The sequence below is a fragment of the Chiloscyllium punctatum genome, chromosome 5 (assembly GCF_047496795.1).
Source record: "Chiloscyllium punctatum isolate Juve2018m chromosome 5, sChiPun1.3, whole genome shotgun sequence".
NCBI lineage: Eukaryota > Metazoa > Chordata > Chondrichthyes > Orectolobiformes > Hemiscylliidae > Chiloscyllium > Chiloscyllium punctatum.
The window spans coordinates 46,902,191-46,929,410 of NC_092743.1; the positions used below are offsets into that span (position 1 = coordinate 46,902,191).

At 40.9% G+C, this 27,220-nt stretch overlaps 1 protein-coding gene across 1 annotated transcript in view; it reads right to left on the reverse strand.

The window, feature by feature from the left end:
- Positions 1–27,220, reverse strand: part of tmem67 (transmembrane protein 67) — a 196,418-nt gene that overhangs the window by 124,517 nt on the left and 44,681 nt on the right. Inside the window, exons 7-9 of the mRNA XM_072570240.1 lie at positions 17,736–17,798; positions 14,072–14,232; positions 7,493–7,601 (exon numbers count right to left, since the gene is read on the reverse strand). Coding sequence (XP_072426341.1) covers positions 7,493–7,601; positions 14,072–14,232; positions 17,736–17,798 — 333 coding nt within the window. The remainder of the gene's footprint in view (positions 1–7,492; positions 7,602–14,071; positions 14,233–17,735; positions 17,799–27,220) is intronic.

A 27,220-nucleotide genomic window follows, 5' to 3' on the forward strand; every position in this document is an offset into this window, starting at 1 on the left:
GATGGTATTTACAGAAACAATCAGAAGAAAGGGAAGATAAGATTCAAGATGATTAATACACTGCAACTGACCAGCTGTGATATTATTTATTAATTTAAAAATTGTGTACCTTCTCAGAACCGCAATTTAGCTTGTGTGTTTATCTTCAAATAAGAAATAATTGAAGCAAATATAGAAAACGCAGATTTTGTATTTCTGATCAATTCATACTTTATTTTGGCAAAGCAAATGTTATGTTATATAGCAGGAATAACTCTCCAGCGAGAAAAGTGAAGAACAAGAGAGAAAAGAGGATAGCCTATTTTCTCCACCCTCCAACCATCAATGAGCCTAGTGTGCAATCTGATTAAATTTCTGTCTTCCACACTTGCTGCATGAAATAACTCAGGTCTCATTACCAGACTGTGAGTGAGCTATAGACACCTTCTATTTGTTTATCCGTCATCCCATTATATGTATGAATTAAAATTGTCTCACCAGTCTTCACTAATTACATTAGTATAAGAAAAGGTCTTCTCAAGTTATAAGTTGGAAAAACCTTTGAAAATTAGGACAAATCTTCACTTTCAGAGAATATAAAAGAACTGTGGAACATCTTGAAAGTGATCAGGGAATTTTACAAGGTCCATGCCTAAAATGATTCAATGAATCAATCCACAATCAAAAACAATTAACTTGAATCAATTTAAATATGGTAACTTGCTGTGTGCAAAGTCTGAGTGCAGGATAATGTTTCAAGTAACTGATTGAGTGAAATCCATCAAAGGTACCTACCTGTAACATACTAATAATTCAATTAGTCTATTTAACCTCTTTTTTAAAAAGAATCTGTGTGATTGCATCAAGCTCAAAAAGGAAAAGATAGGATCCCATGTGCATAAGAAAATTTCCAAGTAGAAGTGAGCAAGACACCATTTTGGTGCAAGTATGTGAAAATACATGCCTAATGACCACTGGCGACACACAGAACAGGGTGATAACAACATGAGTCAGTAATAATGCTGATTTGTAGCCTTCACTTCACTTTCTGAATTTCACACTGAAGCTCTAACTTGACATCATATCAGGAAACGTTAAACAATATTTATTGCTTGCTCGTATTATTTAAAAGGATTATGAAGCCTCTGTAGGCTAGTTGCTGATGCTGTCTAATGTAATCATCAGCAAACATCTCCACCTCTGGCCTTATGACAGAGACAGGGTCATTGATGAACCAACTGAAGATGTTTGGGTCCAGGGAACTATCCTGAAGACACCTGTAGAGAGGTCTTGAAGATGAAATGTTTGATATCCAATGACCACAATCAGTTTCCTATGTATTAGACATGACTTGAACGAGCAAAGAGATTTCCTCCAACTCTCACTGAAATTAGTTTTGCTAGGGCTCCTCAATACCATTATTAGTCAAACACAACCTTGTTGTTAAAGGCAGTCACTTTCATGTCACCTCTGGAACTCAATTCTCGTCAATGCTTAAACCAAGGCTGTAATGAAGTCAGGAAACTAGTGGTCCTGGTGGTAGCCAGGGAGTGAGCATCAGTGGACAGATTATTGCTAACCAAATGCTGCTTGAAAATAGTTGATGACACCTTCAATCATTTTACTGATGATCAATAGTAGATCAGTGTATTCGTAATTGACTGAGTTGGATTTGTCCTCCTTTCTGTGTATGGGACATACCTGGGACATTTTCCACATTGTTTGGGACAGAGCAATTTCTGGAGCACACCTCTTCAAATATTATTTTGAGAACTGGAGCCTTTACAGCATCCAGCGCCCTCAACTATTTTTTGACATATGTGAAGTGAGTTGAACTAGCTGAAGACTGACATGTAAGATGGTTGGGAACCTCTTGAGGAGGCCAAGATGAATCATCTATTTGGCACTTCTGGTTAGATATTATCATAAATGTTTCAGTCTTATCTTTTGCATTAATGTAGAGAACTCCTCCATCACTGAGAATGGGGATATTTGAGGAGCTTCCTCCTCCAATGAATTGCTTACATGTCCACCACCATTCATGACTAGATAATGCAAGACTGCAGAGCTTTGACCCAATCCTTTGGTTGTGCAATTGCTTACCTGATCATTTGCTGTCAGTGTTGTTTAGCACTCAGTACTCCTGATTTATAGTTTCACCAGGTTGACAACTCAGTTTGAGGTATGCCTGCTTGTTGCTCTAGGTATGCCCATTTCTTTAGACTGGTTTGATGATAATGGTTGAATGGTTGTTATGCTGGGCCATAACATTGCAGATAGTGTTAGATCACAATTCTGCTTCTGTTGATGGCCCACAGCACCTCAAGGATGCCCAATCTTGATATGATGGAACAGTTGGAACTCTATCCTTCATTTAGCATGGAGCTAGTGCCACACAACACAGTAGAAGGTATCCATCTTCACAACTCTGAACTCATGAACTCTAATGTTTTTGCACAGCTCACTCCCTTTCTTGAATTCTGCAGACACCAGCAGCATCCTAATAACAGCTTCCCAAAGGCCAGCCTAGCCAGCCACCAGTTCTTTCTTCATCTTTGAACATATAGCCACATATTACTTTGAATGAACACTGGCAAGGCTAGCTTCTGCAGAAAGTTCCACTTTTACTTCAAGTTATACAGATAAATGATTCATCTTCTACAACAAACATTCCAAACTTCTATTTTCCAAGTATATACTTACAAAAAAACCAAAAATATGAATAACAGGAGCCGCTTGCCTTTCAACTATCACTAAATTTACAGTCAATGAATGATGATTTCACCAAACTCCTCAATAATGTGATCAGTCAGCAGTTGCAGTGTGCATAAATGACAGTCTGCTATAGTTTTCAAATACAGTAGGAGATGGAAAGTTCTGACAATGAGCACCATGGGATGCCACTACATGGATCTTTAACATTTGTTTGATCTATTTAGATTTAAGGTCTACAATTCATGCTGAATATAAACAGTAAAATATTGTAAATGAGGGAGGAACCAGCCCCAATCTCCAAATGATCTAAGAAAGGTGGCTGGGGCCCATGTGCAGCATATGAGGCCTTACAGTATATTTATGATCTGTGAACTGCAGGTGACATTTCATAAGTCACAGAGATGGTGGGATTAATTTGTAACAATCAATGTCATGGTCAGGATTCCTTGTGTCCAGGATTTGTAATCTAAATGTTGATTACTAGCTTATTGCTTAGTGATGCCCAACATTGTTGTGCACTGCCCTTCCTCAATCTAGCCAGGGTGACCTTTGATGACCACACACTGGTGCAGTAGTTCATGCCTCCAATGCTCTATCATCTTCCATTGACTTATATTGAGTTACGCTTCTTCACATTAACTCTTCTACATACCAACAGGTTAGTTTTTGATTGAAATCCTGGGAATGCAAATCAGTCAGTTGGGCATCAGTTTGATGCAGAGATCAGTTTGAGATCCAAGTCATCTTTAGTCAGGCCAGTCCTCTCAAATCAGTTCAGACATAGGCCTCAGTAAGTCCTGGGGACAAGAGGGTTCTCAAAGGCCACTGATATGGTGAGAAATTTGGAGAAGTCCGAAAGCTAATGCTTCCAATTAAACCTGTTGGACTATAACCTGGCTTTCTGTCATCACTAAAAGGCAAGGCAGTACAGAATTACTGTGAACTTATAAGTTCTGAATGAAGCAGCAATGTAAAAGGTAAGGTAAAGCAGAAATGCTGAGGACATCCAAGTAAGTACAAAATGAGTGAATGCTCAGAAAACAACATAAGAGCCCAGAGATACACTTTGTTCTAATGTATAAGATGGTACCTGGCCATGTATGCAAAGTGGCCTGGCACCACGTTGTAATGAAAGATTTTAGTGAGCTCTAAAATTCAGTATTCAAAGTGGTGAATTGTGTTATAAGTGAGCTTGAGATGTACCTACATGATATGACAAAGCTAACACTTTGCTAATGCCAAAATTTGTAGCTAGTGAAGTGCTGATAGACACTGTCTATGGAAATTTTGGAGAATGTAACTACGGATGGGCAATAAATGCTGACTTTGCCAAGAGATATCTGCATCTCATGAATAAATTTTTAAAAATTGTCACTGGATAGTTTCTCTGCACTGCCTAGTAAAATAGCAACCTGCATATTGCCCTTGCAGTTTAATAACAAGATTACCATATAAAAGGTTTTCTTTTAAAATGTTTTGCAGAAAGTCAGATGTTTTGTGTTAACATCAAGAATCTAATTTTCCATTGTTACTGCATTTTAGAAACATAGGAACAGGAGTAGCCATTCACGCCCTCAGGCCTGTTCCAAATTCAATGAAACCATGGCTGATCTGTGCCTAACTCTAGATGTCTGTTTTTGGCCCATAACTTTAAATACCTTTGCTTAACAAAAAATGATCTATCTCATATTTAAAATTACCAACTGATATAGCAACAACTGCCATTTGTGGAAGATACTTACAAATCACACCAGCCTTTCTAACATTTCTCCTGAATGATTTTGCCCAAATATTTGGACTTTGCCCGTGGTTTTAGAATCTCCAACCAGTCAATATAGTTTACCTTTACCTACCCTGTCTCTTTTTCTGTTAATATCTTGAAGACTTTGATCAGATCACCCCTTAATCTCCTAAATTCTAGACAAAACAGGCCTAATTTGTCTAACCCCTGGTCATAACGTAACTGCTGAAGTCCTCAATCGTATAGAGACTCCCATGATTCTCAGTGAAACAATTTTAAGTAAATCATAGATTACCATAGAAGTTAATGCTAATGCTAGGATTATGTTCCTCTGCACATTTCCCATCTGGCAAAAAAAAATATATTGAGTCGCGTGTGTATAACGCTATGCATTGTTAGTTGAAATAGATTGCCAAATACATTATTACATCACAAAAACAATACAATTCATGGCAAAATCATTACTTCCTTGCAGTAATATCGCCAAAGGACCAGTCTCTCATTAGAGAGCGAGAGAGCGAGAGAGCAAGAGAAAGAGAGAGAGAAAGAGAGAGATGACTGGTGTTAGTGTAACCTGAGGGTCATCTGTGATTGGGTGACATTGAGAAGATACAACCTTTCATGGCAACTGCGTTTGGTGAGGAATCATAACCACACTGTTGATTTTACTCTGCATGGCAAACCAGCTCCCAGCATGATTTGGAGATGGTGGTGTTGGACTGGGGTGTATAAAGTTAAAAATCACACAACACCATGTTGTAGTCCAACAGGTTTAATTGGAAGCACTAGCTTTCTGAGTGCTGCTCCTTCATCAGGTGGTTGTGGAGTATAAGATTGTAAGACACAGGATTTATAGCAAAAGTTTACTGTGTGATGTAACTGAAATTATACATTGAAAAAGACCTGGATTGTTTGTTAAGTCTCTCATTGGTTGAATGACCATGTTGGTTTCAGTTCTTTCATATGTAAATTGCAAAATGTTTTTAAAAGTTACATTCTCAAGTTAACTTTAACAATTTAGCAATCAGCTGTGCAGTTGATTGAGCGACTGACCTCCCTCTTTCCCCACTCCCTCACAGCACAGTATTTTTTAAAAAACTTAAAGAACTGCAAATGCTAGAAATCAGAACCAAAATCAAATTGCTGGAAAACCTCAGCAGGTCTGGCAACATCTGTGGAGAGAAAACAGAGTTAATATTTTGGGTCCAGTGACCCTTCAGTACTGGACCTGAAACTTTAACTCTGTGTTTTCTCCGCAGGTCTGCTAACTTTTTTCAGGCAATTTCTGTTTTTGTACATTATTTTAATATTGACAAGGTGATTTCTAGTAGAAGTTGATCATTACAGGTAGAAATTAAAGAACTTGAACAATGTTTTACTGGCCAACATCTGACATAGACTGAGCCCAGGATATCAGACTCAGTTCAAAATAGGACCCAGCATCCAAGAGCCAGATGTGAAGAATAGATCCTAGAACTAGGGTGAGAACAAAGTGCAGTTTAGAAGTCAGCGACAACAGAGACTGAGGCCAAGGACAGCAGGTCAAGAGCTGGTTCAAGGCCAGGAGCTTGTTCAAGGCCAAGAACTGGTTCAAGGCCAGTAGCCATTTCAGAAGCTGGGGCAGAAAATATTCTGGAAGCCTAGTGGAAGATATAGTAAAGCAGCTGAAGTTCCCAGCTGTAGTACTGGATACTGGGGAACTTTAAAAGTAAGAAAACAAGGTGGGAATGGGAGAAGATAAATGAGAGAACTGGCACAAACACGAGTGAAAAGGACATTTTTCCTAACATAAATTAATAATCTGGGTCTTGGTGTGCAGGGGACAATTTCAAAGTTTGCAGGTGACACAAAACTTAGAAATATTGTAAACTGTGAAGAGGAGAGTATGGAACTCCAAATGAATTTTGACAAGTTGGTGATGTGGATGGATGGGTAGCAGCTTCGATACACGTAAGTGTGATGTGATGCGCTTGGTAGGAAGAACATTGAAAGACAACATTAAATGCTAAAGGGGTTACAAGAGCAGAGAGACCTAGGTATATTTGTGCTCAGATCATTGAAGGTAGCAGGTCAGGTAGACACCAGTTCATTAAGCATACAGTGTCTTCAGCTTTATTAACAGAAGCATACAGTACCAGAGCAAAGAGATATGTTGAACTTGTATGAGATCTTGTTAGGCCTCAGCTGGAGTTGTGGGCACAGTTGTGGGCACTACATTTTTGGAAAGATGTGAATGCACTGAAGAGAGTGCAGAAATAACTTGCAAGAATGGTTCCAGGAACAAGAAACTTCAATTACGAGGATGAATCGAAGAAGTTAGACACTTCTTCTTTGAGAGAAGAAGGCCGAGACAGCATTTGATAGAAGTTTTCAAAATCATGAGTAGGCTGGTTGGAGTAGATATTTAAAGCTGGTCCCTTTCATAAAAGGTTTTCACACAAAACATGGAAATATGGAATGCACTGCCTGGAAATATGGAGTCAGGACACTGGCACTAGTTAATAATGCTTATTTGAACAGTTAATGCAAGTATGCTGGGCCAAATGGCCTCTTTCTGCACCATAACAATTGCGGTTCTGAGGTGTGAGACCAGATTTTGGATTAATACAGAAAAACTAGTGATTACAAAAAAACTTACAACATTAAATGGATATATTGAAACTATTTTATGAACAATGTTAATATGAAACAAAATTATACAACAATACACAAAGATTTAATGCACTGTGCTTCTAAGCCATGTATTTTCAGGGTTAAGTCTTTATGTCTTTACAGTGTTATCACTAATGGCATATACTGGTAAATACTTTTGACAAGGGAATCATTATAATCCACTATGTACCAGCTACGTTTAAACATTAAAATCTTTACTCTTTTTCACATTGTCATGATAATCTGTAAGTGACTTTAGCTTTGCAAAAACCAGGTTTTGGAGCAGGTAAATCCTTATTATTTACTGCTCAATATATAAGGAACTTTATTTTAATTTCCTTTCATGCCATTTTGACTCATCAACGATCAAATTTACTAAAATTTAAAAAAAACTGATACACTAACTTGAAATGTCTTGAAATAAAATACTGTTGGAAATGGATCTTGATGAAAAGTTCTGGGTGCTAAACCATCTGTGTGGCCTTCATAGTACAACCAGGGCAGATTCCTACGCCTGAGAAAAGATCATTTTCAATGCATTTGTTACAAATAAGCAGGCTTCCATTGCTAAAAGGCATGAGTAAACCAGATCAATTCTTACATGCTAGTTTTATGGTCTTTATTGAGATTTACTTCCAACATCAAACTTTTAAAATTAATCTACTGATTAAAACTTACCCATTGCAATAGTAAGGGCTGGAACCTATACCCTTTGTACACTAGCCAGGCCGAGATTACTAGCATAGTGGTATCACCATTATGTCACCAGCTACCTACCAGAAACCTAACTAAGAAAACTATAAACTTATCAGTCTGGGAAAAGTATTAAAATTCATAAGTAAAGAATAAGAAATATGGTCTAAATAGAGATAGCCATCACAGGTTTGTAACATAAAAGCTGAAAATGCTGGAAATATTCAACAAGTCAGTTAGCATCTGTGGAGAGATAAAAAAAACAGAATAACAATTCTGGAACAGAAACAGAAATTGCTAGAAAAACTCAGCAGATCTGGCAACATCTACAGAGAGAAAGCAGAGTTAACATTTTGGGTCCAGTGACCCTTCTTCAGAACAATGATTCTGGCCCATGCTTTACCCATCTATTTGTGAGCTATGTGAAATATTCCACATGCTGGAATCCCAGAGAAACCAACAGTATTTTAAAAGATATTTGAAATTCCAAAGAACAATTTGAAGGAATCAGGACAAAACTTTAAGCGTGAAGCCCTTTTATGAAACAAATAAACCACAAGTAATGGTGACTAAACTGCTCAGCAGATGACTAATACTCTTTTTTTTGATGGTTGAGTAGCTAAGACCTATAATCATTGGACTTTCAAATAGTGAGAGGCAATTTTATTGAAAGATACAAGCTTCTTAGGGAGGACTGACAGGAAAGGGAGGTGGTGGCTGCTTGTTGAAGTGCCAATGATCAAAGGCAATATCTCAAGGTGGTTGCCCATTTAAGCTAGAGAGGAGGAAGAACTTTTTCTCTCAAAGTGTAATGAGCTTGTGAATGTTTTTTTACCCTAGAGGGTTGTGATGAGGCTGGATGAAGTATATTCACAGCTGAGACACAGAGATTTGTGATCAACATAAAAATTGCATGTTATGGGGAAAAGGCAGGAAAATGAAGTTGAGGATTATCAGATCAGCCATTTTCTCATTAAATGATGAGCTGAATAGCCTACTCATGGACCTACAACTTCTTGTCTTATGAACTGTATTATTGTCAGGGGAATTGGCATGGACATGATAGGCTGAATAGCTTTCCTGAATGCCATTCATGACTCTGGCTCTTTTCTCTTACTAACTAATGTTCCCTTTAGTTTCTACAGTGCTTTGGTTACAGATATTATATTCTTATAACATTCTATTAAGTAATCACTCATGCTGTACAAAAGGTAGATTTTACTGCATTGTTGTAATATATTTACATATAGTTAGATACAGTTTGTTGCTAGAAGCATAAAGTGTAGCACATGCAGTTCTCAATGTTCTTTAAGTTAATCATAATTTGAACTCGTTTTAAACATGCAAATTTGATATACCTGTTTGCATTCAGCTCTAAAAGTAACTGGTTCAAGCTCCATAACAATTTTAAACACAATGAGGTGCCATAAGATAATCATAATTTTAACCCATTTTAAACATGCAAACTTGATACACCTGTTAGCATTCAGATATTAAGGCAATAATTTCAAGCTCCACAACAGTTTTAAATACAACGTGGTAACATTTTTGAAAGGGCTAAAACTGTTGCTAATGAGTTCTGTGATCATTACATGCCATGTAAAAATTGGTCATTGGATGTGGTGATCGCTGGCTCTGCCAGCATTTATTGTCCATCCCTAATTGCCCTGAAGAAGGTATGGAGATCTATCTTCTTGAACTGTTTTGGTTCTTGGATTGTGCCTGCTTTTGTCCTTCTAATTGGTAGAGGTTGTGGTTTTGGAAGACACTGTTAAAGGAGACTTGGTAAGTCACAGCAGAGCATCTTGTAGCTCCCAATCTAAACTAGTTCCACCTGCCTGCATTTCGTCCATATTCCTCCAACTTTTCCTATTCATGTACTTGTCCAAATGTATTTTAAACATTGAAACTGTACTGAAATCCAAAATCTTTGGCAGTTGATTCCACACACTAACCACTCTTTGTATAAAACAGTTGCCCCTCATGTCCTTTTAAATCTTTCATCCCTCAACTTAAAAACATGCACCCTAATTTTGAACTCGCCCACCTCAGGGAAAAGACATTTCCTATTCATCTTATCTATGCCCCTCATGATCTTATAAACCTCTACAAGGTCACCTATCAATCTTCAGTGAAAGCCGATTTTTATAACTCAAACTCTCAACTCCTGCCAACATCCTGGTAAATCTTTATGAACCCTCTTCACTTTAATAATATATTTCCTATAACAGGGCGACCACAACTGCAGAAGTACTCCATCCTGTATAGTCTCAACTTCCAGTATTATCTCAACACAATGTCCCAAATCGTACACTCAAAGGTCTGAACGATTAAAGCAAGAGTGTCACAAAGGCCTTCTTAATCACCCTGGTTTATCATAGAACTCATAGCCTTTAATCTACTCTTGTAACCACATTATTACATGGCTGATCCAATTTAGTTTAAGGTCTCCTCGGGGTGTTGATAGTGGTAGAATCAGAAATGGCAATTCATTGAACATCTTGGACCGATGGTTAGATTTTCTCTTGTGCAGATGGTTACTTCTTATTTGAAAGTATAGCATTAGCATGGAGCTTTGAGATTTGCTGATGATTATCATGATTAAAAACGAATTGCAGATTCAGCATTTAAGTGCTGGTTAGAAACTATTTCAGTTGAGCAGTCTCAGTGCACTCCACTTACTCACTTCCACTGAAGATGTGGAGTTCGCTGGAAACAAGCAGCAGCACCTGAACATAGGAGTAGTAATAAGCCATTCAACGTCATGAGCCTTCTCCATCAGTCTGGATTATGGCTGATCATCTGCCTCAATGCAATATTTACATATTATCTCCATATCCATTGATATCATTCATAACTAGAGTGGACTCTTCCCAGGTCAAAACAATGACTGCAGATGCTGGAAACCAGATTCTGGATTAGTGGTGCTGGAAGAGCACAGCAGTTCAGGCAGCATCCGAGGAGCAGTAAAATCGACGTTTCGGGCAAAAGCTGAAGAAGGCTCCTCGGATGCTGCCTGAACTGCTGTGCTCTTCCAGCACCACTAATCCAGAACCTGGACTCTTCCCAGTCCAGAACAATGTGGACATCGGTGAGAAAATTGGGAAAATTGTGTGAGAGTGGCAAAAATGAAATTCTCAACATTTAAAGCAAGTGTTGAATTGCAAGTTGAGAATCTCACATTGTTGAGAGGCCCTATTATACCCACTAACATCTGTGAGAAGGGTTTCATTCATGGTCACCACCACCATAGGCTCAATGGGGAACAGGCAACATGATGGTTAGCATGGCTAAACTATAGGAATGGGGTTCAAGGGGTGATGTTGAGAGATGCAGTTGTAATTCAAAGTGGTGCGTGGAAACATTGTAAAACTCAGTACTGATAAGATCAACAGGGAGTGCCAGGAAGAAAGGAAGCAGAGGTTCTGGAAAGAGTCTTGGTTACCAATCCATCAATCTCTCTCTCTTGAACTTATTAATGACTGAGTTCTCACAACTCTCTTGGATGAGAAATTCCAAACATTCACCACCCTCTAAGTGAAGTTCCTCCTCAGCTAATTGCAAAATGGCTTGTCTTTTGTTCTGAGATTATGTTCTTTAGCTCCAGAGTCTACAGCCAAGAGAAACCTCCTTTTCTATGTATCTCAATTCCTTTAGGAATTCTGTAAGTTTATATGAGATAACTTCATTAGTCTAAACTCCACAGATTACAGTCTTCTCTATCTCTCTTTGTAGGACAGCTTCACTATTTCAAGAAACAGATTCTTGCAGCAGCTAGTCCTGCACTGCCTAATTTAACGTCTTCCTCACATTCATTCTGCAGACCAAGGGGCTTGCAACAAGATGGCTAAACAAACATTTTACCCGGTGATTTGTATAAGGTGTTCAATGAGAGGGAGTAGCATGATATAATAAAACAAAAGAACTGTGGATACTGGAGATTCAAAACAAAAGCAGAAATTGCTGGCAAAATTCATTGGGTCTTCAGTATCTATGCAGAGAAATCAGAGTCAATGATGAGCTCTGATGAAGAATCACTGCTCTCAAAACATTAACTCTGCTTTCTCCTCACTGATGCTGCCAAACCGGCTGAGTTTCACCAGCAATTCTGTTTTTGAAGAAGGAGTAGCACATCACTTGCTCTTTTTCTGAGAAGTACTCAGAGAATTTCCAAAATAAATGTGAAGAGATTTGGTGAAGTTTAACAGTGCACCATAACTCTCCTAATGTTTATTAAAAGTTCTGTTGAAATCTCTAGTAGGAACTGAACAGGAAAAAACAAGTACACTGTTAATTAAAGTTCAAGATAGTCTGCAATTCAATTGTTCCAATCAGCTTGATGCTTTTCAGAAAGTACATTAAGTTAAGCACTTTCCATCAAAATATTCTGCAGTCAGTTTATTGAGATAATCAGCCCCTTATCAACTCTCCAGATGGTCACTCCTGCAAAGCTCCCAGTGGCATTTTTCACTAAACCTGAGTTACACTGATGTGGAGGTCCTGGTATTGGACTGGGGTGGACAAAGTCAAAGATCACACGACACCAGTTTGTAGTCCAACAGGTTTATTTGAAACCGCAAACTATAACCTGGTGTTGTATGATTTTTGACTGAGTTACATTGGTATTTCAATTTTCCTTAACCACCTTAAAGTTTCTTTAGTAGACTCTTGTAGTGCGGTGCTAGTGTCCCTACCCCTGAGCCAGCAGACCGGATTCAAGTCCCACCTGCTCCAGAGACATATAATAACATCTCAGGTGATTAGAAAACATCTCAAACTTCTTCGGTGCCTGAAGTACTACAGTGCAGTTTTAAGGACTGGCCATGAACAAATAAAGGTAAGTAAAGTTATAGTTTATTCATGTGGACATAATTTTAAACAAATGCAGTTGGTGAATATATTTCAAAACATATCAGTAAAATGGACTAATTGGTGATTGGAAAATAATTTGAAACAGGATATTGGCAACAAAAGTTTCAGTTAGGGTTTTGAGTTTGAGTTAATGAAGAGTTGCAGATGGGGGCTCAATTTGGAAAGGAATAAGCAAATCAAAAGTTAATCATAGTTTCAGTAACGAAGTAACTGAAGTATGAAGGGATGCCAGCAATGCTGCAGAGATTGAACTGATTAGTTTGTAGATGCAGAATTTAAGATCATCGCAAGTTAAACAGGACAGGAAACCAAGTTTGCAAATAATCTTAATAGCTAATAGCCTGAAAGAAAAGATGGATGGTTTCAGTGCCAGAAGTGTGGAGTTCTGAGGTGATATATTCAAACTTCCCAATGTTGAGCAAAAGAAAGTTGTGATTCATCCAGGACTTGATGCCTGACAAATAATCTGATACTATAGAGATATTTGAGAGAGAGATCGGGCTAGATGTTAGCGTACATGTGAAAGCTGATCCCATGCCTGTGGATAATTTCATTAAGGGATAGCCTATTAAAGTGTGACTGACCTACTGGCAGCGTTGGCATCAGTATTCTCCTTTAATATTACACAGAAAACAAAAAAGTAGATAATATAAAAGTAAAATATAATATGAAAGTAAACTATTATGCATACTGGATATCTGAAATAAAAACAGAAAGTACTGGAGAAATCACCTGTTCTGGCAGCTTCTGTAGAGAGAGAAAAACACTATTAAAATTCAAGTTCAATGATTTCTTCAGAACTCAAGAAGAAAGATAAGACCATAACAGATAGAAGCAGAATTAGGACACTTGGACAATCAAGTCTGCTCTGCAGGAAAAGATACTGCAGATGCTACAAACCGTAATGAAAACAAAAAATGCTGGAAATCACAGCAAGTCAAGCAGCATCCTTGGAGACAGCAAGCGAATGTTTTGAATCTAGATGTCTCTTCATCAGAGCTGTTGAAGTGTTAGTTTGCTCTTTCTCCATGGATGCTGCGTAACTCACTGTGATTTACAGCATTTTTTGCTTTCAGTGCAACTTGATCATAGCTGATATATTTCTCAACCTGATTCTCCAGCCTTCTCCTCATAACCCTTGATCCCTTTACCAATCAAGAACCCATGTATCTCTGTCTTCAAGACACTGTCTTAAACATCTTCCAAAGAAGAGTCTGGAGAAGTGCTATTGGACTCGAAATGTTAACCATTTTTCTCTCTTTGCAGTTGCAATCAGACCTGTCGAGTTAATCTTGCAATTCTTATTTTATTTTACATGCTGAATCCCAGAAACACACATTGATTTTAATACATCATCTTATTTGATGATCAAAATGCTGACTATTCAATGTCAGGCAAAGGAAAATTCTTCCAACTTACCAAGAAGATACTGAATGGGTAATTCCAAGGTGTACAGTATTTTTATGTATTGTTTGAAAAAGTCCACAAGCATCATTAGGTGGTGCTTCAATGTTTATTGAATTCATTGTCATGACACACATGTTTCCCAAAACCTGGCAAGCAGTCAGATTTGCAAATCTCTGAAAATATAAACATAGAAGTGTGAAGTAAAACAATAAATTTTTGAATGAAAGGGAATCACCATTAATAGATCCAACTTAATAAAATTTCACTTATTTCATTAGACTAATTAATGACACAGTGAATAAAATGAAACTTAACACTTACTGTGTCTGATGTAGGTGTACGATACTAAACATAGTTATTGGCTTTTTTGGCTATTTTAACCAGATAATTTTAAAATATTAATGTCTGCTCAAATAGCAAACAAAGGAACATTACACAAAGTAAGCTATAGTTCGTACATTGCAGCCTTTTTCTTACTTTGTCAGAATTTATTTTAAGTGTCTATCCAAACAAAAGTTTAGAAGTTTCAATAGCTTGATATTGAATTCAAAAGCTTTGTTATTTAAAACAGGATAGTGAAGAGAGCTGAGGTTGTTGGTGGAGAGATTTCCATCAGGGAATCCCCTTATGTTTTACTAAAATTAATAGAACCTGTCTTTTAAACATTTTTCTTCAAGGATTCTTGACAACCAGCCTGATAGAGGAGCAGATTGCCTGTTTGTGGGTGGCACAGTGGTTAGCACTGTTGCCTCATAGCGCCAGAGACCCGGGTTCAATTCCCGCCTCAGGTGACTGACTGTGTGGAGTTTGCACATTCTCCCCGTGTCTGCGTGGGTTTCCTCCGGGTGCTCCGGTTTCCTCCCACAGTCCAAAAATGTGCAGGTTAGGTGAATTGGCTATGCTAAATTGTCCATAGTGTTAGGTGCAGGGTAAATGTAGGGGAATGGGTGTGGGTGGGTGCGCTTCGGTGGGTCGATCTGGACTTGTTGGGCTGAAGGGCCTGTTTCCACGCTGTAAGTAATCTAATCTAAACCTGTGATAGAAGATCACAGCGAGCTGTAGAGCAGAGGGAGGAAAAGATTGGAGGGCTATTAGAAGTGGATAGTGGGAGAGAGGTTATGACGACTGGGTTGGTTCAGTTGGGGTGGGAGGTGGAGGGGAGACCAAAGTCAGACTCCATATTGATGTTAAATAAAATCTGAAAGAACTGTGGATACTGTAAATCAGAAGCAATAACAGACATTGCTGGAAAATCTCAGCATGGCCGACAGTATCTGTGAAGAGAAATCAGAGTTAATGTCTGGAGTCAACTGACCCTTCCTCAGAACTGTGAATTGCTGCTGCAGAAGTGTGTGAGCTCAGATAGATTTTTTGGTTTTTCAGGAAGGCAAGGGATATGGTGAGGGGATCTGGGAAATGGAGGTAAAGCCCAAGATCAATACGCTTTAAATTAACAAACAGAGCAGGCTTGAGGAAGGATCACTGGACCCGAAACTGATTTCCCTTCACAAATGCTGCCAGACCTGCTGAGCTTTTCCAGAACTTCTGTATTTGTGTCTGATTTACAGCATCTGCAGTTCTTTTGGTTTTTATTAAGTGCAGCAGGCTTGATTGGCTTTGTGCATGGGAAATCATGTCTCACAAACTTGATGGAGATTTTTGAAGAAGTAACAAAAAAGATTGATGAGGGCAGAGCAGTAGATGTGATCCATATGGACTTCAGTAAGGCGTTCGACAAGATTCCCCATGGGAGACTGATTAGCAAGGTTAGATCTCATGGAATACAGGGAGAACTAGCCATTTGGATACAGAACTGGCTCAAAGGTAGAAGACAGAGGATGGTGGTGGAGGGTTTTTCAGACTGGAGGCCTGTGACCAGTGGAGTGCCACAAGGATTGGTGCTGGGTCCTCTACTTTTTGTTATTTACATAAATGATTTGGATGCGAGCATAAGAGGTACGGTTAGTAAGTTTGCAGATGACACCAAAATTGGAGGTATAGTGGACAGCGAAGAGGGTTACCAGATGGGCCAACGGGGTCAGAAGTGACAGATGGAGTTTAATGCAGATAAATGTGAGATGCTGCATTTTGGGAAAGCAAATCTTAGCAGGACTTATACACTTAATGGTAAGATCCTAGGGAGTGTTGCTGAACAAAAAGACCTTGGAGTGCAGGTCATAGCTCCTTGAAAGTGGAGTCGCAGGTAGATAGGATAGTGAAGAAGGCGTTTGGTATGCTTTCTTTTATTGGTCAGAGTATTGAGTACAGGAGTTGGGAGGTCACGGTGCGGCTGTACAGGACATTGGTTAGGCCACGGTTGGAATATTGCACGCAATTCCGGTTTCCTTCCTATCCGAAAGATGTTGTGAAACATGAAAAGGTTCAGAAAAGATTTACAAGGATGTTGCCAGGGTTGGAGGATTTGAGCTATAGGGAGAGGCTGAACAAGTTGGGGCTGTTTTCCCTGAAGTGTCGGAGGCTGAGGGGTGACCTTACAAAATTATGAGGGGCATGGATAGGATAAATAGACAAAGTCTTTTCCCTGGGATCAGGGAGTCCAGAACTCGAGGGTTAAGGTTTAGGGTGAGAGGGGAAAGATATAAAAGAGACCTAAGGGACAACTTTTTCACGCAGAGGGTGGTACATGAATGGAATGAGCTGCCAGAGGATGTGTTCGTGGCTAGTACAATTGCAACATTTAAGAGGCATTTGGATGGGTATAAGAATAGGAAGGGTTTGGAGGGATATGGGCTGGGTGCTGGCAGGTGGGATTAGATTGGGTTGGGATATCTGGTCAGTGTGGACAGGTTGGACCGAAGGGTCTGTTTCCATGCTGTACATCTCTATGACTCTATATGGTTGATGATTGTTCGCATTTCTGGTATTCTTGTGTTTTTGAGGTTAGGAACAAAGAAGAAGTTGGAGGCTCTGTCAGCCTGGAAGAGTTGATGTTCTTAATGGACACGAAGGATCACGGAGTTGAAGAGATGTCAGAAGTTGAGAGTTGAATATTGGAAGTTGAATATTGTGGAAGGATGAGATAAATCAGATTGCAAGAGGGGTGGTATTAGATATCATGGGGAAGATGTGCAAAAGATCACAGGGTGAGTCTGGTATTGTGGATGTGGGGTTAGGGAGGGATAGCTGGGAATTGTAAGTGATCACAGTGGTGGTGGAGACTACAGAGATGGGATAGCAAGAAATCGCTGGTGAGGCAGGGGTGGAGTTGGAGATTGCTCAGGTTCAGAAAGATATGGTTGGGAGGAGGCCTACACATACTCAGTGCTTTGGAGGTTTGTTTGGAGAATGGACTGATTACTGGATCTATAATGAGGTAAACTTGGGTCAACAGGAAATACTCCTGTTCTCACTGGTCTCAAGCAGCATTGTAAATGCGTTTGATGTTTGCATCAGACCTTTTTTTGGCTTCTTTTCCTGCTGGTTCTGAAAATTCAGCCTCCATTGGTTAGCAAAAAAATCCTGTCAAAAGGGTGGCAGGAATCCTTCTGTAAAACTGTTACTGGCTGTTCCCTGTCTGAAAGGCAGACGATTGACACACTTAGTGATCCAGAATCCACTTTTACAATATGATGTGTCGGAGGCAGGTTGGACTCAGGTTTGAGATTTCAAAATGTTAAAGTTAAAATTCTGCCAAAAATATTTTCCTGGAACTTACCAAACATGAAATAGCTGATGCTTTCAAGTTGCTGGCAAACCAGGCAGATGACACTATTAAGTTCTGTAAAGTTAAAACATAAGTCTTAGTCAACTTGAAACGAATACTTCAGAATTACCGAAGATTTTTGAATATTTTTAAATAAAGTTTCAAGTTTTGCCCAATAACAGGATATGCATGCAATAACATTATCTTTAGATTTGTAGCTATGAATGTTACAAGTTTTAGTTGCTTCCATGAAAATTGCTTTACGAAGGAAGAATTAAAATAACTACAGAACAAAAATGTTAAGTTCAGCAACATGATTATGTGAAAATTGAGATATTATTACTCACACGTTATTGTTGAAAAGCTGTTAACAAGACTGGTTTAAGCCAAGCAATAAGAAATGCAAAGAACTAAATATTAAATTGATAGGAGGAAAGCACCAATATTCATGCAGGAGTAGAATTAATTAGGCATTCTCTCACATAAGCAAAATTCCTTATTGGTCATGAGTCTGATAGTCTATTCAAGTAGAACTCCATTATTTTATAACTCATATTGGCATTAAGTGATAATGGCCAGCAGCAACTTTCTTACATTATCAGCCTTTACTTATGTGTTAAAGACATCTTGGGCATCGCTTCTTTTGTGCTCCTATACAAGGCTACAAACATAAATTATATGTGTGAAATGGTTGTCCAAATTTGCTAGGCAGAAATTAACAAATGGAAAATCATTGAAGATACAATTAAGTATGTGTTATAAGGTATACCTTATCCAATTTTATACTTTTTTTTTCTCTTGGTATTTTAGTCATCATGAGCTTTGTGTCAATAACACATTTCTTTTGCACTCTTACAGCCATTGTGGTTTTACAATTATAATCTACTAAATCAATGATTTTTTTCATAGTGGAAGGACCAGCAAAGGCGTATCAGACCGCACAAAGCTGTTATGTGCCTAATCAAGTAGGTTGACCATTTTCAAATGGTCTAAAAGAGGCGACTCCCCTGGAGGGTGCCAATTTTGCACTGAAAGCATAGTCAGTGAAGTTATCATGAATGATTTTGCTGTTTCTTGTCCACATTGTCAAAGCCCTGATTACACAAAATCACATTACTTTTCACATTTGTCAATTTCTCCAACTAACTAGTTTGTCTCATCATGTATGGAGATATCAGTAACTGATGTCCGTGCACACATGTCACATTGCTTCAAGCATACAAATCTCATACACACATATTAACATCCAACAGCAACTAATCTCTAATACACTACTACATTGTTGCCTGCACAAGTGAGATGTCAAGGAGACTTCACATTTGGCAACTGTTGCTGAATAAAGGAGCCTGACGGAAATATAAATATAACAAATAGGAGTGGGAAGAGGTCATTCACCCTTTTGAACCTACTCCACCATTCAATGAGATCATGGCTGATATCTTACATTAACATCATATTCCTGCATTATCCCTACAACCTTTGACATTTGTAATGTGAGGAAATACATTGATCGTTTTTTGAACATACGAAACATCTTTGTGGGCGGCACGGTAGCACAGTGGTCAGCACTGCTGCCTCACAGCACCAGAGACCCGGGTTCAATTCCCGCCTCAGGCGACTAATTGTGTGGAGTTTGCACATTCTCCCTGTATCTGTGTGGGTTTCCTCCGGGTGCTCCAGTTTCCTCCCACAGTCCAAAAATGTGCAGGTTAGGTGAATTGGCCATGCTAAACTGCCCGTAGTGTTCGGGGCAGGAGTAAATGTTGGGGAATGGGTCTGAGTTGGGGGTGGGGGGTGGGCGGGTTGGTGTGGACTTGTTGGGGTGAAGGGCCTGTTTACACACTGTAAGTAACCTAATCTTGACATTTGGCACTCTCTAGGGAAATAATCTCTTTTAAGCCATTTGAGAATGGTCAACCCACTCGATCTTCTAATGGAAGAAGTACTCTGTACTGAGATAGATTTGCATGGAGGCTAGCAGAGATGCTTATACAATCCTAGCAGGCAGAGGTTTGCAGGGGAGGAAACTAAGGTCTGTCAGATGCATCAGTTGGGAGAATTGAAGGTGAGTCGAAAAGAGCCCGACTACCAACCCTCTACCTCTCAGCTCCTGTCCCCCTCCACATTCCTGATGAAGGGTTTCTGCCCGAAATGTCAACTCTCCTACTCTTGAGATGCTGCCTGTGTTTTTCCAGTGCCACACTTTTCAACTCTGACTCTCCAGCATTTGTAGTCCTCACTCTTTTCCAGAACTGAAGATGAGCTAGTCCCTCACAGAAACTTGGCATGGCCCTGGAAGAACTGGCAAAACATCTCTGTCTTCATTATCCTCATATTTCTTCCCCTTATCTTCATATAAGAAAGTTACAGGTTCCTCCATGTCCTCAACTAGCATTCTCCTTATCTCTGCAATGTCATGCAAGATAAGGCAGAAAACAATCCTGATATCATGCAAGCCACTTTCTGTAAAGATCTGCTGGACCAGTTAAGGTATCAGAAATGCAACTCAGACAATCCTAATGTCCAATTTACTTGCTTGTGTTAAGCAATGTTTAGCATTGTAATGTTCCTCTGCAGGCACTGGGAATGATGCACTGGCACCAAGAGCCTGATCAGAGGGGATTGCCCACATTATGCAGTATCCAATCCTTTAGATGTATGTTTCATGGAAGCTCTCTGGAATCAAGTACATATCTATATAGTTCTGATGTTCAAAGACAACTTGAACATTAAATGAGTGAAATCTCTTTTGACTTACAAATGCAGTTAATTATTTCCAGTGAGCCTTAATGGGCATGTGCATGTCGTCGTTTACCCATGTACTTGTGGGAACTGCTGGATAATGCTGAAGCTAACTGATCTTTTCACTTGGCAATAATATCTGAGACACTGATTACATCATTGATCCTTCAGAACATGGCATCCTTACATCTTGCATGCCATTAATGCATCCTGTGGAGCACTGAAATGGCTGGCATAGAGATTTTAAAGGTTGAGGGACGCTGTTTCCTTGAGGCAGACTGGTCTAGGGATCCCTGTAAAGTCAAGAGGTTGAAGGTCTTGTTATAGTAACAGAGATCAGTAATCTGTCATCTCTTTCAACCCCTCTCCGATATTAAGCCTCAAGCCAGATTTCATTCTGGGATCTTGTTTGTTTAATAGTACCATCAGATGGAATCATATCACTGGGTAGGTGATTGAAAGGCAGGAACTCAAAAGAAGTAGTGTGGGGTTACTCCAACTCGCATGTGCTAGAAATTGACCAATTGAACACATGGCTGGAAAACTGGTATGGGAGGGTGGGAGTCAGATTTGTGTTCTCTGCAACCGGTTGAGGGGAATATGGAGCCTATACAAGCTAGATCATCTACATCTGAGGGAGATGCGCTTGTTCTGTCTGGGAAGGTTTAAGCTGGATAGGCAGGGTTTGAGAAACTGATGACAAATTCAAAGCAAGAAATGAAGTGACAATATTTTGAGTGACTGAAAGATAGAAGAAGCACAGGTCAAAAGGTGTACAGCACAGGAATTTAACTGTATGAAACCACATGTATGTAAAAGCAAGGAGGTAAAAACAATGACTGCAGATGCTGGAAACCAGATTCTGGATTAGTGGTGCTGGAAGAACACAGCAGTTCAGGCAGCATCCATGGAGCAGCAAAATCGACGTTTCGGGCATAAGCCCTTCATAAAGGCAGTGAGCCTGAAGCGTGGAGAGATAAGCTAGAGGAGGGTGGGGGTGGGGAGAAAGTAGCATAGAGTACAATGGATGAGTGGGGGAGGGGATGAAGGTGATAGGTCAGGGAGGAGAGGGTGGAGTGGATAGGTGGAAAAGGAGAGAGGCAGGTAGGACGAGTCCGGACAAGTCATGGGGACACTGCTGAGCTGGAAGTTTGGAACTAGGGTGAGGTGGGGGAAGGGGAAATGAGGAAACTGTTGAAGTCTACATTGATGCCCTGGCGTTGAAGTTTTCCGAGGCGGAAGATGAGGCGTTCTTCCTCCAGGCGTCTGGTGGTGAGGGAGCGGCGGTGAAGGAGGTCCAGGACCTCCATGTCCTCGGCAGAGTGGGAGGGGGAGTTGAAATGTTGGGCCACGGGTCGGTGTGGTTGATCGGTGCGGGTGTCCCGGAGATGTTCCCTAAAGCGCTCTGCTAGGAGGCGACCAGTCTCCCCAATGTAGAGGAGACCGCATCGGGAGCAACGGATACAATAAATGATATTAGTGGATGGGCAAGTAAAACTTTGATGGATGTGGAAGGCTCCTTTAGGGCCTTGGATAGAGGTGAGGGAGCAGGTGTGGGCACAGGTTTTACAGTTCCTGCGGTGGCAGGGGAAGGTGCCAGGATGGGAGGGTGGGTTGTAGGGGGGGGTGGACCTGACCAGGTAGTTACGGAGGGAACGGTCTTTGCGGAAGGCGGAAAGGGGTGGGGAGGGAAATATATCCCTGGTGGTGGGGTCCGTTTGGGGGTGGCGGAAATGTTGTCGGATGATGTGGTTTATGCTAAGGTTGGTCGGGTGGAAGGTGAGCACCAGGGACGTTCTGTCCTTGCTACAGTTGGAGGGATGGGTCTGAGGGCGGAGGTGCGGGATGTGGGTGAGATGCGTTGGAGGGCATCTTTAACCACGTGGGAAGGGAAATTGCGGTCTCTAAAGGAGGCCATCTGGTGTGTTCTGTGGTTGAACTGGTCCTCCTAGGAGCAGATACATCGGAGGTGGAGGAATTGGGAATATGGAATGGCATTTTTGCAGGAGGTATGGTGGGAAGAGGTGTAATCAGGTAGCTATGGGAGTCGGTGGGTTTGTAAAAAATGTCAGTGTCAAGTCAGTCATCATTAATGGAGATGGAGAGGTCCAGGAAGGGGAGGGAGGTGTCAGAGATAGTCCAGGTGAATTTAAGGTCAGCGTGGAATGTGTTGGTGAAGTTGATGAATTGCTCAACCTCCTTGCGGGAGCACGAGGTGGCGCCAATGCAGTCATCAATGTAGCGGAGGAAGAGGTGGGGAGTGGTGCCAATGTAACTACGGAAGATGGGCTGTTCTACATAGCCAACAAAGAGACAGGCATAGCTGGGCCCATATGGGTGCCCATGGCTACCCCTTTGGTCTGGAGGAAGTGGGAGGATTCGAAGGAGAAATTGTTCAGGGTGAGGACCAGTTCAGCCAAATGAATGAGAGTGTCAGTGGAAGGGTACTGTTGGGGACGTCGGGAGAGGAAGGAATGGAGGGCTTGGAGGCCCTGGTCATGGCGGATGGAGGTGGAGAGGGATTGGATATCCATGGTGAAGATGAGGCATTGGGGGCCGGGGAAACAGAAGTCTTGGAGGAGATGGAGGGCGTGTGTGGTGTCTCGAACATATGTGGGGAGTTCCTGTACTAGGGGGATCGGACAGTGTTGAGGTAGGTAAAGATGAGTTCAGTGGGGCAGGAGCAGGCTGAGACAATGGGTCGGCCAGGGTGGTCAGGCTTGTGGATCTTGGGAAGGAGGTAGAACCGGGCAGTGCGGGGTTCCCGGACTATGAGGTTGGAAGCTGTAGGTAGGAGATCTCCTGAGGTGATGAGGTTCTGTATGGTCTGGGAGATGATGGTATGGTGATGGGGGTGGGGTCATGGTCGAGGGGGTGATAGGAGGAGGTGTCTTTGAGTTGGCATCTGGCTTCAGCAGTGTAGAGGTCAGTGCGCCAAACTGCCACTGCACCCTCTTTATCTGTTGGTGTGATGGTGAGGTTGGGTTTGGAGCAGAGGGAGTGGAGGGCTGTGCGTTGTGAGGGTGAGAGGTTGGAGTGGGGGAAGGGGGTAGACAGGTTGAGGCAGTTAATGTCTCGGCAGCAGTTGGAAATGTAGAGATCGAGGGTGGGTAATAGCCCAGCACGGGGAGTCCAGGTGAATGGAGTGGTGCTGGAGGTGGGCAAAGGGGTCCTCTGAAGATGGACGGGAGTCCTGATTGTAAAAGTAAGCTCAGAGGAGGAGTGCGCGGAAGAAGTGTTCGATGTCACGGCATGTATTAAATTCATTGATGCGTGAGCGGAGGAGGATAAAGGTGAGGCCTTTGTTGAGGACTGATCATTCGACCTCAGGGGGATATGGTGAAAACTCGGCAGGACTGGGAGCTAGGACCTGGTGTAGGCGTGGAGCTGGGAGGGGGTGGAGTCAGTAACTGGAGTGGGTGTGGTGGTAGGGGGAATTTGGAGGGAATCCTGAGAGACAGGATGTACATGTATTTGGAAAGGAAAGGATTGATTTGGGATAGTCAACATGGCTTTGTGCATCGGAAACCATGTCTCACAAACTTGATTATGTTTTTTGAAAAAGTAACAAAGATGAGGACAGAGCGGTAGATATGATCTATATGGACTTCAGTAAGGCGTTCGACAAGGTTCCCCATGGGAGACTGGTTAGCAAGATTAGATCTCACGGAATAAAGGGAGACCTAGTCATTCGGATACAGAACTGACTCAAAGGTAGAAGACACGGTGGTGGTGGAGGGTTGTTTTTCAAATTGGAAGCCTGTGACCAGTGGAGTGCCACAAGGATTGGTGCTGGGTCCAATACCTTTTGTCATTTACATAAATGATTTGGATGTGAGCATAACAGGTACAGTTAGTAAGTTTGCAGATGATACCAAAATTGGAGGTGTAGTGGACAACGAAGAGGGTTACCTCAGATTACAACAGGATCTGGATCAGATGGGCCAATGGGCTGAGAAGTGGCAGATGGAGTTTAATGCAGATAAATACGAGATGCTGCATTTTGGGATAGCAAATCTTAGCAGGACTTATACACTTAATGGTAAGGTCCTAGGGAGTGTTGCTGAACAAAAAGACCTTGAAGTGCAGGTTCATAGCTCCTTGAAAGGTAGATAGGATAGTGAAGAAGGCGTTTGGTATGCTTTCTTTTATTGGTCAGAGTATTGAGTACAAGAGTTCGGAGGTCATGTTGCGGCTGTACAGGACATTGGTTAGGCCACTGTTGGAATATTGCATGCAATTCTGGTCTCTTTCCTATCGGAAACATGTTGTGAAACTTGAAAGGGTTCAGAAGAGATTTGCAAGGATGTTACTAGGGTTGGAGGATTTGAGCTATAGGGAGAGGCTGAACAGGTTGGGGCTAATTTCACTGCAGCATCAGAGGTTGAGGGGTAACCTTATAGAGGTTTACAAAATCATGAGGGGCATGGATAGGATAAATAGACAAAGTAATTTCCTTGTGGTCAGGGAGTCCAGAACTAGAGGGCATAGGTTTAGGGTCAGAGGGGAAAGATATAAAAGAGACCTAAGGGGCAACTTTTTCACACAGAGAGTTGTTCGTGTATGGAATCAGCTGCCAGAGGAAGTGGTGGAGACTGGTACAATTGCAACATTTAAAAGGCATTTGGATGTGTATGTGAATAGGAAGGGTTTGGAGGAATACGGGCCGGGTGCTGGCAGATGGGACTAGATTGGGTTGGGATATCTGGTCGGCATGGACGGGTTGGACCAAAGGGTCTGTTTCCATGCTGCACATTTCTATGACTCTATGACTCTAAGCGGATGAAGGTACAATGGGTGACTATTTTGTAGATCGCAATCTTAATAGATTATAGTCCTTACAGTGTGGAAGCAGGCCATTCAGCCCATCAAGTCCACAGTGACCCTCCAAAGTGCATCTCAACCAGACCCACCCTTTACTTTATACCTGCAGTTCTCATGAAGTGTGCAAGTATTGGATGGATTGGCTTTCTTAAAGGTGGATAAATGATGAAGGCTGGATGAATAGTATCCAGGCTCTTAAAAGAAGCCGAGGAGGAAATACAACATAAAAAAAAGAACTGTGGCGGAAACAAAAACAGAAATACTTGGGAAAACTCTGCAAGTCTGAATGCATCTGTGGAAAGAAAGCAGAGTTAACATTGCAAATGGGTTCTGAAGAAGAATAACCAGACTCAAAACATTAATTCTGCTTTCTGTCCACAGATGTTGCCAGGAAATAGCTCATGCTTTGAGAATCATTTTCCAATTTGCACTAGATAGAGCTGAAATACCAGAGTATTGAAGGTTTGCAGACATCACACTACTAACCAAGAAAGGGTGCAAGTGATAAGCTGAATAATTATAGGTGATTAATGAGCAAAAAATTAGAATAAATACTGAGAGAAAGGATTATCAGTAACTTGAAAAGGCATATATTAATCAGGGACAATCAACATCATTTCTTTAAAGGAAGGTCATGTCTTATAAACTCAGTAGAATGTTTTTAGGGAGTTACAGGAGAATTTTTGAATGCAGAGCAATGGATGTTGTCTATATTGTTCTTAGAAAGGCATTTCACAAGGTCCCACATGACAGACAAGTCAGAAAAATTAAATCCCTAAGGACACAGGGGAATGTGATGCGCTAATCCAAAATTAGTTTAGTGAAAGGAGACAAAGGGTAATGATTGACAGCTGACATATGTGAATGAAAAGCAGTTTCCAGTAGTGCTCCACAGGGTTCAGTATTGGGTCTCTTGTTATTATATCTTCATTATTTAGACTTAAATGTCAGAGCCATGATGGGGAAATTTACAGACAACATAAAATTTGGCTAGGTGATTGATAGTGAAGACAGTGTCTGATGACTGCAAGATGATATCAATAGCTTGGTTGAGTGGGTGGAAAAGTTGTAAATGGATTTTAATCTGGAAAGTGTCCGCTTATGCACTTGGTGAGAATAAACAAAACAAGGAATAATCATAAAAATCAAGTACTGAGAAGGGCAGAGAAAGTTACAGATCTGGAGTACATTTCCACTGGTTCCTGAAGGTGGATGAACATTTAGGCAAAGTGATAAAGAAGGCATATGTAATGCTCTGCTTCATTTGTCAGGTACTGAATACTAAAGTAGGAAGTAATGCTGGAACTATACAAGATATTGGTTAGAGTTGGAATTTTGTATACAGTTCAAGTCACCATATTTACAGGAAGGGATATTATTGCTCTGAGAGGGTGCAGTGAGATTTACAAAAATATTATCTGGGGCTTGAAAGCTGCAGCTGAGAGAAGCGATTAGATAAGCCAAGGTTGTTTTCCTGAAAACAGAGTAAGTTCAGAGGTAGCATAATTGCCTGAAACATTAATTTTCCTGCTCCTCAGATGCTGCCTGACCTGCTGTGCTTTTCCAGCACTACTCTAATCTTGACTCGAATCTCCAGCATCTGCAGTATGCACTTTCGCCAATTTGGATAGAGTGGACAGGCAAGATCTGCCACCTACAGAGGTCAATTATTAGAGGTACAGATTCAAGTGATTGGGGAAGAACGAGAGGGGACTTTTGCAAAATCTTTTTCACTCGCAGAGTAGTGGGTCTCCAGAATTTGGTACCCAGTTTGGTCCTTGAGGTGGACACCTTCAATCTATATAAAAGGAATCTGGATCTGTAGCTAAAGTGCAACAGTTTCTAACGCATACAGACGAGGTGTTAGAAAGTGTGATTGGAATGCCTATTAATTTATTCAGCCAGTGCAAGTACTGGTACAGGACGAACAC